This window comes from Periplaneta americana, chromosome 11 (assembly GCF_040183065.1).
Source record: "Periplaneta americana isolate PAMFEO1 chromosome 11, P.americana_PAMFEO1_priV1, whole genome shotgun sequence".
NCBI lineage: Eukaryota > Metazoa > Arthropoda > Insecta > Blattodea > Blattidae > Periplaneta > Periplaneta americana.
The window spans coordinates 174603104-174617408 of record NC_091127.1 but is presented as its reverse complement, the minus strand read 5'-3'; the positions used below and the strand labels follow the sequence as shown (position 1 = coordinate 174617408).

Below are 14305 nucleotides of genomic sequence, written 5' to 3'. Positions count from 1 at the left end.
TATTTCAGGCCAAAATATGCTCTGTTTGCTTTCATTAATCGATTAGAGATTTCTTTGGACATGTTATTATCGCTAGTGACCACTGATCCTAAATATGTAAAGTTGTGAACTTTCTCAAAATTATAATCTGATATCTGCAGGCTGTCTATTTTGTCACCTATCTTTCCATTATCTGCCAACATATATTTTGTTTTCCTCTCGTTGATGATGAGGCCTATTTCTTTTCCAGCCTGTTCCAAGGAAAGGAACACTTCCTTTACATATTTCATGGATCTGCCAATAATGACAATGTCATCCGCAAATTGCATGGAATAAACTTATTAATGTTAACATTTCAACCCTGTACCATTTCAAAGTGATTTATAAATGCATTAAATAATAATAATAATAATAATAATAATAATAATAATAATAATAATAATAATAATAATAATAAGGTTGGATAAAAAGTAATGGCAACAGTTCGATATTTCTGACATGGGTTTATTCACAGGGGTACAACATTTACGTACCTTCTATATAGTCATCCCTCTTATTTATTACCTTTTGCCAAATGTTTGGAAGGCGTCGTACACCATCAGCGCGTCCATCTTTGTTGATGTTCCGTATTGACCGCCCTAAAGCACGGATAAGTTAATCTCTGGTATTGTACCGGGTCCCTAGCAGTGGTTCTTTCACTTTGGGGAAAAGATCGTAATCGCATGGATCATATCAGGTGAGTACGGTGGATGTTCCAGTAGTCCGCGTTTACCGTGTGCCTTGGAGGTACAGCGTGGTGCAGTATTACCCCATCAATGTCATACGCCACAATGAACATCACCTTCACTGCACTTTGTGTAGGGCGCACTTTCTTCTGACGAGAAGAACCTGGATGCTTCCATTCATTTGATTGACGTTTCAAGTTTGGTTGGTTCGTATGAGCGAGCCCAGGTTTCGTCCATAGCGACGATTCGTCCAAGAAAGTCGTCATCTTTCCTTTGGTACCGGTCCGACAAGGCCTGTGCAACTGCATAGCGGTGTCATTGTTAAACCTCGGTAACCCAGAATGTCTTGCAGAATGTGGAGCACAGTTTTGTGACATACTCCGACTTCCGCTGCTAACTCACGCGCAGTCCATTGGCGATCAGCATCCAACAGGGAAGCAAGGAGTTGAACTGTGTTGTCCTCCACGCGGGGTCGTCCCGTACAGAGGTTGTCTTGAACGACATCCCTACCTTCTCGGAACGCTTTAACCCATCGTGCCACTGTGCAATATGGCAACGCTACATCGGCATATGCTTCATGCAGTCTCTGAAAACATTCTTGTGCACTACGACTTCGTGTCACTTCAATTTTGATCCAGGAATGTTGCTCTAGTTTTGTAAACGTGGTCTTAGGGCGCTCGCACTATCCCTATGAAAGTCAACGTTCTACACACTGCAGTAGATTGACAGAGTACTGTCGCCGCTGGCTACACTAACTCATCTAACAGTCCTTGTTCATGTCCACACAGCTGGCAACTCTCGAACGCACCGTCGTCACATGACAGCAGTGTTGCCATTACTTTTTATCCAACCTATGTAATAATTATGTAGCGTCATCCCAGGAAGGGTCAAGGCCGACCAGCAGACTACTAGCCTCACATCCACATGCCTCAGCAGAGGTGAACGATTATCCAACTAGTACGCAGTAATGTATGGTTATTACAATGATTCCTAATAGAGCTGGTTTTCGAGACTGGATTTCGTTGTCTTCTGTAGCTCCCCAAATCCATCACAATGCTGAGTAGGTACCAGTCCCATACAGTAAGTTATGCAGTACATTGGCTGAATTTTCAAGAAAGAATTTCTTCCCTCATGAGGATTCGAACCAGCATTCATTCCTTGATGCAAGTCCAAGCATGACGCATAACTTATAAATGCATTAAATATTTAAAAATAATGAAGGTATGGTCCGAACAAAACACTGAAGTCCAGACTTTTCAATCTATGAGAAATGTCTTCTCAGCCAATCATCGAAAATATTTTAGCTTTACATATTCAAGATGCAATTACTAAGAGAGAGTTGTGTTATGTATGAATAAATTTTGGATGATTCTTCATTATTTCAGTTTTAATTAATCTTTATCATTAATTTATTAGTTTGCTACCTTAATACTACAAATAGGTAACTGCATGGAAATGAGATATCTACATTTCCTGAATGCTTGAGTGAGATTTTGTTTCATATTCTTAATATTCTGATTGTAAGAAATATGTATTATTAAACAGCTTAAATTTGTAATGCCACATTGAGGTACTTGTAGCATATATGTTCAAATCAGTTTCATGTAAAATTATGAGAAATTTGTAGTTATCTAGTTGTAATATTAAGGTAGCCAGTTAATATAAAAACTATATCCTGTCATCTCATTGTCATCTTGTTGTAGTTGCATACTGTTACACATTACGCAATTAAAATACTACATTATTTATCTGAAAACAACTAAAAAACATTAATTCAAACAGCCATATTTATTTCATTATAAATTGTTTACAGATTACAAGGGGTAACGTTAGTAGCAATTATTAGGTTAAGAAGCTTTTCCATACAGTCTACTCTCAAAAAAGCTTAAAGTTAGAATTTATAAAACAGTTATATTACCGGTTGTTCTGTATGGTTGTGAAACTTGGACTGTCACTTTGAGAGAGGAACAGAGGTTAAGTGTGTTTGAGAATAAAGTACTTAGGAAAATATTTGGGGCTAAGAGAGATGAAGTTACAGGAGAATGGAGAAAGTTACACAATGCAGAACTGCACGCACTGTATTCTTCACCTAACATAATTAGGAACGTTAAATCCAGACATTTGAGATGGGCAGGGCATGTAGCACGTATGGGCGAATCCAAAAATGCATATAGGGTGTTAGTTGAGAGGCCGGAGGGAAGAAGATCTTTGGGGAGGTCGAGACGTAGATGGGAGGATAATATTAAAATGGATTTGATTGAGGTGGGATATGATGGTAGGGACTGGATTAATCTTGCTCAGGACAGGGACCGATGGCGGGCTTATGTGAGGGTGGCAATGAACCTTCGGGTTCTCTAAAAGCCAGTAAGTAACTAAAAACTGTTTACAGTCACACTATTTTTTTTTTTTTTTTTTTTTTTTAAGATATTATGAGAAATCTAACATAATGAAGTTATGAGTAGTACATTTCATTTTCTTATAATAAATACATCGAGTTGCATGCCAAGATGTTTGTCCATCATTATCTTTATCATTGCTGTCATCAGTAATCTTCATTTCCGTCATTATAAACATCACTGTTATCATTGCCAACGTCATTTACAAGGTGTGAACTTATTTGGTATGATTAGCATACAATCCATAATTAGTAACTGACTGATGAAAAAATTATCTAATTTAATTTCAGGTTGATTGTGGTATAATCAGTAAGCTACCGAACATTGATTTCATCCTTAACAGAACACCATTTACACTGCAACCAAAGGATTATATTGTTTATGTAAGTTTAACAGTAAGAATATAATTTATTGTTTTAGTGAATGGGTATCTTTATAACTAAATTCTTAAGTGATAGTTTAATGGCCACCAATCTTGTCATTAAGTCCGAAATTCGCACGATCTAACAAACTAAGTGAAGGTGATGCAATGTTAAGGGATGATAACGTTCAGCATTGTTCCCTTTGAAAATAAATAAAAAGAGTCCCGTCATAGATTCATGATACGAAAAAAAAATCTGATTCAGAAAAATGACAAACATCACAAATAAAACTACAAATGTCTCTACAAGTCAATAATGGTAGATATCTCTTACGATCAAAACAAAGACAAAATTAAAAACTGAGAAACAGTGATCCCTCAAAAGCTTCAGTCAAGGCACTTTAAAAGAGAAAACTTCTATCAGTTAATTAGATTTAAGTACAAACTCACTACTTTCAAACATTACTCAACTGACAATGCTAATATTTAATACACAATTAATTCTCAGTAACTATGAAAGAAGCTGCGCTATATTACAGTACTAGCCACGAATTAAAATAAATATCACATATAAAAAGTAATAAATAAAATTTGGAACAAATTATTTCACCAGTTATAGTCTTTCAGATAGATATTACGAACAGTAACGATATTTGTAACTTATTAATCAAAACATATCTGCAGTGCTCGGGAAAAGTGACATAAGTCAGTTTCCACAAACCTTTTTTGATGATTTATTGACAACTTACACTGGTTTATGTCGATTTGATTTTTTTCTGTATGAATTATTGTAATGGGAGGAATACTTATGTATTTTTTCCCAAGCGAGCAGATGTTCCGTAAGTTGTCAATAAATTATCAAAAAACTGACTTGTATCACTTTTCCCAAGCACTGCAGATATAATACGTTTATATCAAATTGTAATAAATTAAATATTTTACTGCCCCGTGTCAGTCCAATTACTTTTATACAATGACCATATAAAGTATAAATTTAATGTCATTAAATGACACAAATCGTACTTGGCATCGAGAATATTTTCAAGTAAAGTTCGGAGAACATTTCTCCTCATTCTACGATATAAATTCAGGTGTACCTCAAGGTTCAGTCTTAGGCCCTATACTATATACAAATTATACAGCTGATTTCCCAATTTCTAATAAAGTATAGGTGGCTACTTTCGCTGATGACACTGCTATTCTTGCTTCACATGAAGATCCATCAACAGCATCTGAAAACCTACAGAATGAATTGAAAGGAACAGAAGACTGGCTAACTAAATGGAGAATACAAGCGAGTGAAAACAAATCAGTTCATGTTACTTTCGGAACCAGAATTGAAAACTGTCCTCCTGTAACACTTTACAATGAAGAACTTCCCGAAGCAGACGATGTTAAATATTTAGGTATGCATTTAGATCGCCGATTAACATGGCTTAACATACTGAAATTAAACGTAAAGAATTAAATTTTAAAACATCAAACATCTATTGGTTATTGGGACCTAAATCAAAACTGTCATTAGAAAATAAACTTCTTGTTTATAAAGTCATACTAAAACCAATCTGGACATGCGGCATCCAACTGTGGGGAACTGCTAGCAACTCAAACATTGAAATACTGCAGAGGTATCAGTCCAAAACTTTACGTTGCATTGTCACTGCACCATGGTATGTCCGTAATGATGTCATTCATCGTGACCTCAGCATTTCAACTGTGAAAGAAGAAATCTCTAAATTCAGTAAAAAATACCTGCACCGATTAAATCAACATCCCAATCATCATGCATTAAATTTGCTGGATAATAGTCAAACAATAAGAAGACTTAAAAGGACCAATGCTCTTGACCTCCCATTCATTTTTAATACAGCTATTTGAAACACTGCTATTTTTCTTTTGGAGTGCTGTCATGGAATAACATCTCCACTCATGTCATATTCTTTTATAATATTTACTTATTGTCTCTTGTAGACAGATTGTAAATGTGGCATGTGTTAAATAAAAAAAAATGACACACAGTACAATTAAATTAAAATAATCACTATATTAAGTTCAGCTTCTATCTTCGGTATAGTATTTTGAGCTTTAGATAAAATATACCTCAAGTGACTTGCTAGGCCAGCTGTTGGTGTGATTTATATCAACTTTCTCCCCTCCCTTGGCCAGTTGCTTTCACTACAGTTAAGGAGACTGGTCTACCCCCTGGTACTGATAATTTTGGTTCACTGCAGGTATTTTATTTTCAAGGCAACCTCCATATTTGGTAAACACTCCCCTATCCATCACCTAGGGAAGTGCCCAAACAAATACTGATCTGTCTGAATGATATAATATAGAAAACATTTACCTAAGAAAGCACATTAAAGTGAAAGCATATAAAGCAGTACTACATACATGTTGACTTACGCAGCTGAGACAAGAGCTGATAAAGTAAGGACCTAACAGATACTGGAAACGAAGACAACAGTTAAATATCCAGAAGACTGGTACCGTAATAAAGGAAGAAGAAGAAGGCTTGAATGGAATCAACATATATCCTGCATGGCATTGGAGAGTCATATGCGTGGCATGTGAAAATCTCCCAGACACTACCAGTAGAATAAACCCTGGAAGGCCAAGGAAAATGTGGAAAGATTTATAACCTCTGTGCTTTGGTTGAAACAGGTTTAACCTGTTATAAGGAAGAAGAAGACTGTATTAAGTAATAATCTGTTCACTATCTCATTCTTACAATTCCCTTTCTTTTGCAAAGTCATCAAATTTGTACTTCGTCTATACTTCCTTCAAGTCCATTTTGAATCTTGCATACACTACTTTTAACACTTGAATATAAGTAATTGATTAATTAGCGGACTTACTCGTGTTAATTATGTACTACCCAAAATACATAAAGGAAACATACCTATCAGACCCCTAATCAACTACAAACAGGCACCAGGACACAAACTAGCCACACACATGGACAAAATCATCAGAAACAATATTAAATTCAGAAAACAGACAACAATAAAGAACACTATAGACCTAGTCAACGAAACAAAACAACAACACACACCACACAGTGCAACACTAGCATCTTTCGATATCACTAACTTATACACTAATATACCAATACAAGACACATTACAGATACTAAAACAAATGCTCAAAAGCAACAACACACCACAAGAATACATCGAAGAAATCATCCAAATCACAGATATCATAACAAAGCAAAACTATTTCACACACAACAACAAATACTACACCCAAACAAAAGGATTGCCAATGGGATCACCCATATCTAGCATACTAGCAGAGATATTTTTACACAACATAGAACAGACATACATAATCAACAATGAACACAACAAATATGCAGACAACATAATATACTGGCACAGATACGTAGACGACATACTCATACTATACAAAGCAACAAAAGACAAATACACAAACTACACCAATACATAAACAAATTACACCCAAAACTTCAATACGCACTGGAACTTGAAAACAATAACTCCATAAATTTCCTAGACATCACCATAACAAAAGTTGACAACAAACACACCTTCAAAATATACAGGAAACCAACCACCATCACCACACACATACACAATACATCTAATCACCCCATACAACACAAACATGCTGCATTCAGGACAATGGTACACAGATTACTCAACATACCCATGAGTGAACAATACTACAATGAAGAAGTGAACACAATCAAATACATAGCACAAGAAAACGGTTACAATCCAAACATAATAGACAACATCATAAGAAAGACAAAACAAAAACTTAACAAACACAAAAACACGCAAAACACAAGAACACAAGAAATACATCACACTGACATATGAAAACAAAGCACACATAAGATCGCATCTTCATTCAGTAAGCAGAAATACAACATAGCATACAAAACAGAAAACACACTACAAAGACATCTCAACACACAAAAAACACAAACAAATAAATACGACCGCACAGGTGTATACAAACTCACATGTAATAGTTGCGACACATTCTACATTGGACAGACAGGCAGATCATTCCAAACATGCTACAAAGAACACATTAAAGCAATAACCAGAGGACACAATACATCTACATATGCCAATCACATAACTAATGCTAACCACACATACAATAACATAAATACAGACATGGAAATCCTACACATACAACCCATAAACCAAAACCTCAACACACTAGAACAATACGAAATATACAGACACACTAAAACACACCCTGATCAAATTCTCAACACACAGATCAATTTCAGTACACACACTATTTGACTCCACTTTTCAACAATCAAACGCACCCACACAACAGGCAGAGAAGTTCGAGATGACGCCGAGATCTAGTAGGCTCTGAGGATGGTGTGACGAAGCACCGAAACAGCTGTAAGCCGCACAGACTTACATAATTAACACGAGTAAGTCCGCTAGTTAATCAATTACTTCCTTCAAGTGTTTATAATTATAACACATGCCAAAACAACTCTAACCATAAGCTTGTTGGTGTAATCTAAAGGCTTCTAAAACATTTTCAGAGGCATAAGAGTTACAGTAAAATGCTTCATTTCAAATTATTATTATGGAGCTAATGAAAAAGAATCAAGAATATAATACAATTATTGTTAGAGCTAACTTTGAGAAAATTGCTGTCTTGTGCACTTTTGAAATAAAAGCTTCGAAATAATCATGTTGCTATTGAAATAAAATGTACACAGCCTACTTCGCCAATGAATAGACAATAAATATAATCAAAATCCTTCCTGAAGTTAAGACAGCATGTGGGCTGACAGACAGCATGCCTTGCTTATATGGCTATGCTTCAGACAATGAAAGATACCACTTCGAAACTAGACAGCCAGGTAAATTGCACAAGTTAACACAGTAAAGATATCATAAAAGTGTTCAGTCAGTTATAATTTGTACAATTAAAAAATAAAAACGTAGTATTTAGCTTTGAAAATGATATAATCTACAATAATTTAATTATTTCTATTCTCTATTTTGCTGATTTTCAGAATGCGCATTGTAATGAAGAACCCTAGAATTATTTATTCATGCACATATTTTTCAGTAAGAATTACAAGTCTTGTACGTTTGTTGTTTTTGTGATTTCAGGATAAAGAAACAAATTCATGTTCAAGTGGTTTCAGGGGAAGGGACCGTGAAACAGACCGAGGTCTACTGTGGCTATTGGGAGATGTTTTCATTGGAAAGTACTATGCTATCTTCGACATGAAAGAAGACCGTGTTGGTTTTGCAGTATCTAAATAAGAGAAGAAGAATAACATATTAATTGCACGTTTTTATAAACAATGCAAAACGATATGTATATTATTAATTTCAGAAATCCATAATACTAGTAAGTTACTTCATGTCATATAAAGGAAATAAGCTTGTAGATCTAGAGATCATTTATAATACAACTGTGTCTCCTAACATAAAGTTTCTTAGGGAATAGAAACATTGTAACTTACAACAGTATTATATGAAACTAGTGGCTTGTGCAGCAAATGCTGCAAACTAAGTTCATTAGACGTTCAAATAAACAGTTTTCAGATTTATTTTCAATGAAGAATACCAGATATTTTGGAAGTTATTTGCTTCCATAATAATGAAACATACTCCCTCTGAATGGTTTTTTTATGCCAGATACTTTTTCTTGAACCTATACATCTTTAGTTTTTGAGTTTGAACGTGAAAACGCAAGTAACAATGTCAGGAGGATCAGTGAGTTTCTTTATGTGGGAGTAAAGCAATAGCTATTTCAGGTCATTGTGAATTGTAGGTGAAAGTTAAAAGAAGTCAGGTTTGTTATGCTTTCGAACAATAGACATAGCATCTTGGTACAGCTGCTGCATGTTTCGTGAACTACCTTGAAATTTGTAGAGGATATAATCATTTTATCCTGCTAAGAGATCTTGCTGAAATGATCGGGAGACTATAAAATCATGTAGGCCTCTTATTTGGTCTTTCCTAAGGAACTCTAATTTTTGTGCTCTCTCGAGCCAATACTGAAGAGAATTACGCATATAAATATCTACACCACATCTCCATTAAATATATGAAAAAGACCCAATCCCACTTGATTAATAACTATAAAAATATTTGATTTTAATAACAATATTATCTTAGGTAAGTTTTATAGTTTTCAGTAACATATACTATGTATACTATATAGCCGCCACTCAGTAAATTATAGAAATGAAGATTTAATTCAAGATATTCTCTACATCTACTTATATACTCCAAAACGTTTCACTTTCATATCATCAATAGGTCTATAGCATTAATATGTATAATTAATGAAAAATAGTCACATCAAAGGATTAACTAAATTATAATAATATTTCATTTCTAATGGTAATAATGTCATCAAACCACCTCAAGTTTTGTAGTTTTTAATATCCAACACACAGCCATACTCAGAAAATTACACACCACAGAATCAGATCTGTAAATAATTTTAATAACTCTTGAAATTTTTAATAACCAATTAAATTTGAGCTCTAAATATGTCACCAATCTTGCAGATCATGGCCTTCGTGTAATATTGTTTACTGTAGTGTGTGTTTTGTTTTATTCTGAAAAGTCTCATAACTGACGACAGATGGATTTTGGAAAATAGAAAAATGATGTAGGAAAATTGACATTTCACTGAAAATTACCATTTTTCTGAAAAACTTTGGGTTCCAAGCTTCAAAATGAGAGGTCATTTATTAAAATCCATTCAGCTGTTTTCCCGTAATTTCCATTACCAGTTCGAATTATATATAGATTTTATATAAATACTATCTAAGATTTACATGTTTATATGCTTTAAAAAAAGTGTCTACAGATGTTTATGTTTGGATCTGATCAGTTAGCTACAGAAATAGGCTCTATACAGGGTGATTCAGTGACTATGTTACAACATTTTAGAGGTCATCAATATGAACAACTTTATTATAGGAACCTAATGTCTGGAAACGTTTCGTTTGATAGTTACAAGCCTAGATATGCTAGTCAGTGTAATCAACTAGAGTGGAACTCAAGACCATTCTTTTGAAGTTTGGCTGTAGACGACCTGTTCCTGCAAACACTGGTGATTTTTCATAAACATTATATAAGTTAGTTGGCATAGTAAATTATATTTTGACCGATTAAACCTAGCAAATTTCCTTCCATTTCCTTTTGCTCTTTCATAAATTAAATGCATATCGGCAAGTTGTAAGATTTAATGAGTCAAAATAACATTTACGATGCCAATTAGTTTATACCATGTTTATGAAAATTCACCAACGTTTACAGAAACAAGTCATCTGGAACCAAACTTCAGCTCGAATCTAGCTGGTTACATTGACTAACATATCTTGGCTTTTACTACCAAACAAAATGTTTCTGGACATAGATTCCTATATGAAAGTTGTTCATAATTGTCTCCCCTATCATCCCTAAAAGTTTGTAACATAGTCACTGAATCACCTTGTATAAATGGATATTTTCTTTAGTTCTACTTTCATACTAATATGCAGGAAAAAATTATTATATCGGTAACAATAAAACAGGTAAGTTGTATGAGTGAAACTTCTATTAACAAATATCTAATTGGAATGGATAAGTATGACAGTATGTGCATAACTATTACAAAATATGCTCGGCATTCAGGAGCTTCAAATAAGCAATCAATGATGTAGGCTACTTACATAAAATAGGCTAGAAGTAAAGCAAGTATTTAAGTGATTCACAGGCAGCAATCAACGGTGAATATTCTTGGATTGGACCCTATTCCAAACCTTCATTCTTGTATACACTCTTATACTTATATACAGTAAAATTTTCGTAACTGGCAATACCAAAACAACGGCACTTTTGGCTACGAAAAAAAAAATTTGAATCTGCAACATTGCCACAATCTGGGCAGCCAGTTTTGCCACATTTGGAAATTCGCAAGAACTTTCATTTTCAATGAATATTTGAACCTAAAATTAGTGTATTATTTATGTTGTGTGATGTGTTTTAATAAAGAAAATCCATACAGTTTTTATGTTTATTCAGTTATGTTTGCGACGTCAGTATTGCCACATTAGGAAGTTAGCACGGAACTTTTGTTTTCAGTGAATATTCGCTTTCGTTTTCAGTAAACATTCGAATCTAAAATTAGTGTATTATTTGTGTTGTATGACGTGTTTTAATAAGGAAAATCCACACAGTTTTTATGTTTATTCAGTTATGAGCAAGTGATAGAGAAATAAACTTCAAATACAGTTGTCATATTTACTGGATTCTGCTGGGAACACGTTTTTAAAAAGGCTAATATTGGCTTAAATTCAATTAAAAAATGGTTAGATTTTAATCTGCTAACACTCAACATAGATAAAACAACTTTCATTCCCTTTTCTTTAAATAAAACAGGCCTCCCTACAGTGGAAAACAACTATAATTTAAAAATTCATAGCAATAACTGTACAAATATCTATAATAATTGCAATTGTCCTAAAGTACGCCCATCAACCCATGTGAAATATTTAGGTATCTTCATCGATCAAAACTTAAAATGGAATTTTCATATTAACTACTTATGTCTTAAATTATGTAAAACTCTATACAAATTTGTTCAACTGCGTCGCTTTATGCCAGTAAAACTATTGAGAACAATATTTTTAGCCCTAGTTCAGTCTATAATACAGTATGGAATTATATGATGGGATGGATTGTCACAGAGTACCATTCACCCATTAATATTACTACATAAAAGAGAATTTCAAGCCTCTGGCGTGAAACGAACTCGGTAGCTCAGTTGGTAGAGCGCCTGACCGGAGTACAGGAAGTCGCAGGTTCGAATCCCGCTCGAGGTTGTGAAGTTTTTCTTTCATACTATGGCATGATTGTGACTATATAAGTATTTAAATATTCATACATAAAAGAATTATTAAAATATGTTTAAGAAGAAAACTTGATCATCCAACTCATCTCATATATAAAGAATTTAATGTTTTAAATATCAAGCAAATTTATATGTACACTATTTTGAATCACTACCATAAATATCAAGCTAAATTCATATCATCCGATCACGGCCACAACACAAGAAGATACAATATTTCGCTCCCCCTCATCGAACCAAAATGTAAGACTGAAGCAGGTCTAAGGCACAGTTCTAATTATGGTTCAAGATTATATAATGATTTCATAAAGAGGAATCCTAAACTAAACTTATTAGACAATACATTATTTAAAAAAACAAGTGCTTGAACTGTTTTTAAAATTATAATCATGTAAATTCTTATTGTTTATTTTTTTTCTGTCACTTTAACAATGTTGTATTCTTAACTTAGTATGTTTATGTATAGGCTATGGAACTGTTTTGTTTGTTTTTTTTTCTTTTTTTTTTTTAAACTTTATGTGTAATTACATTTAACAGTTTTAATCAGATTATTATTATTATTGTTGTTGTTGTTACTATTATTATTTTATTTATTATTATTTTTTCTTCTATCCAGTTTTCATTATTGATCACACCCGCCTCAAGCATCTTGCTTTTTTGGGTGTGACCCAGTTACATTGTATTTATACAATAATTTGTAATATGTACGCTATTTGACTATGAGATTTGTAATCAATTTCGAATTTTGAAGAATATTCATATACGAGTATTACAATAGTATTGTAAAATCTTTGTTATTGTATGTAATTTTTGCTTGCAATAAAAATCTTGTAAATAATACAAATGGCTGCAGTTTCAACATTTGGCACCATGAAATACGAACTTCTTTTTTGTATATACCAGTATGTATTCAATTATCCGGCAAAATCTCGTATCTGGAACTAGTCTGGTCCCTTTGGTGTAGGACAAGAGGGATTCTACTGTAATCACTGATGAGCTATTAAGTTATTTAAGTAAATAACGACTTCACTGCGTTAACATTTTAAATCATGGTCTTATATTTATTAATGGACAAATAACAATCAACTAATTCACCCTACACTGTCTTCTGTTTGTATGTAAATTCAACACAAATTATGACGTGATAACAATTTATGACAAAGCACGTAAAATTTACAAATTATTTAGAAATATTTTGCGTACATTTCCTAAATTCAGCAGATTCAAACAGATATAAAACATATGTCACTTGAACATCTAAAATTTAATATCTGCTGCTAATGCACCTTGGTTTATTGGCAATTCACAACTACATAGACAAGCTGGGATTACACACTATATAAGAATTCATCCATAGGTAGGCAGAAACATTCTTCTCATACCTCAACCGCCTGAGTTCTGAGAGTATAGTATACTATTCCATACTTCATACATGATTATGATATCAGATGTACTCGTATGTGTAGAGACCCGAAGTATAGGATAATATACTTGCATTTGTGTCCTAGCTGTAACCTGCAGAATTTTTTCAGCATTTTTCCTCATTTCAGTGACTTTTTCCGAAGTGTAGAATTACACTGAACTTTAAAAAACAAAACAGAAATGTCTCAGAAGGTTAACAATGTCTCAGAAGCAGCTGTCTTTTCTCTCGGTAAAAGACCCGCTCAACCCACAAGAATCAAGAACCGTCTTCCACAGGATTTTCTACTACAGTGCCTTTCACTGTCGAGTCACCCGTTGCATGGCAGCTGGCGATAGCAACCATTGATAACCGAGCTCCCGGCACTTATTCTCTCTGTCCATTTCACACTCCATTCTTCTCCATATCCACATTTCAAATGCTTTCTAGTCGCCTCTTTTCACTTCGTCGTAATGTCCATGTTTCTGCCCCATACAATACCACACTCCATACAACGCACTTCACTAGTCTCTTCCTTAGTTCTTTTTCAAGAGGTCCGCAGAAGATGCAC

The 14305-nt window shown here is 34.0% G+C and overlaps 2 protein-coding genes across 4 annotated transcripts in view; one reads left to right on the top strand and one right to left on the bottom strand.

Moving 5' to 3' along the window:
- The window catches only part of LOC138709615 (lysosomal aspartic protease-like), a 51723-nt gene extending 39028 nt beyond the window's left edge, over window positions 1–12695 (top strand). For all 3 annotated transcript variants that reach the window (XM_069840515.1, XM_069840513.1, XM_069840512.1), the window contains exons 8-9: window positions 3391–3483; window positions 8588–12695. In XM_069840515.1, the coding sequence (XP_069696616.1) occupies window positions 3391–3483; window positions 8588–8743 (249 nt within the window). In that variant the 3' untranslated portion in view covers window positions 8744–12695. The remainder of the gene's footprint in view (window positions 1–3390; window positions 3484–8587) is intronic.
- The window catches only part of LOC138709613 (serine/arginine repetitive matrix protein 2), a 328612-nt gene that overhangs the window by 35389 nt on the left and 278918 nt on the right, over window positions 1–14305 (bottom strand). The gene's annotated exons all lie outside the window — the stretch shown is intronic.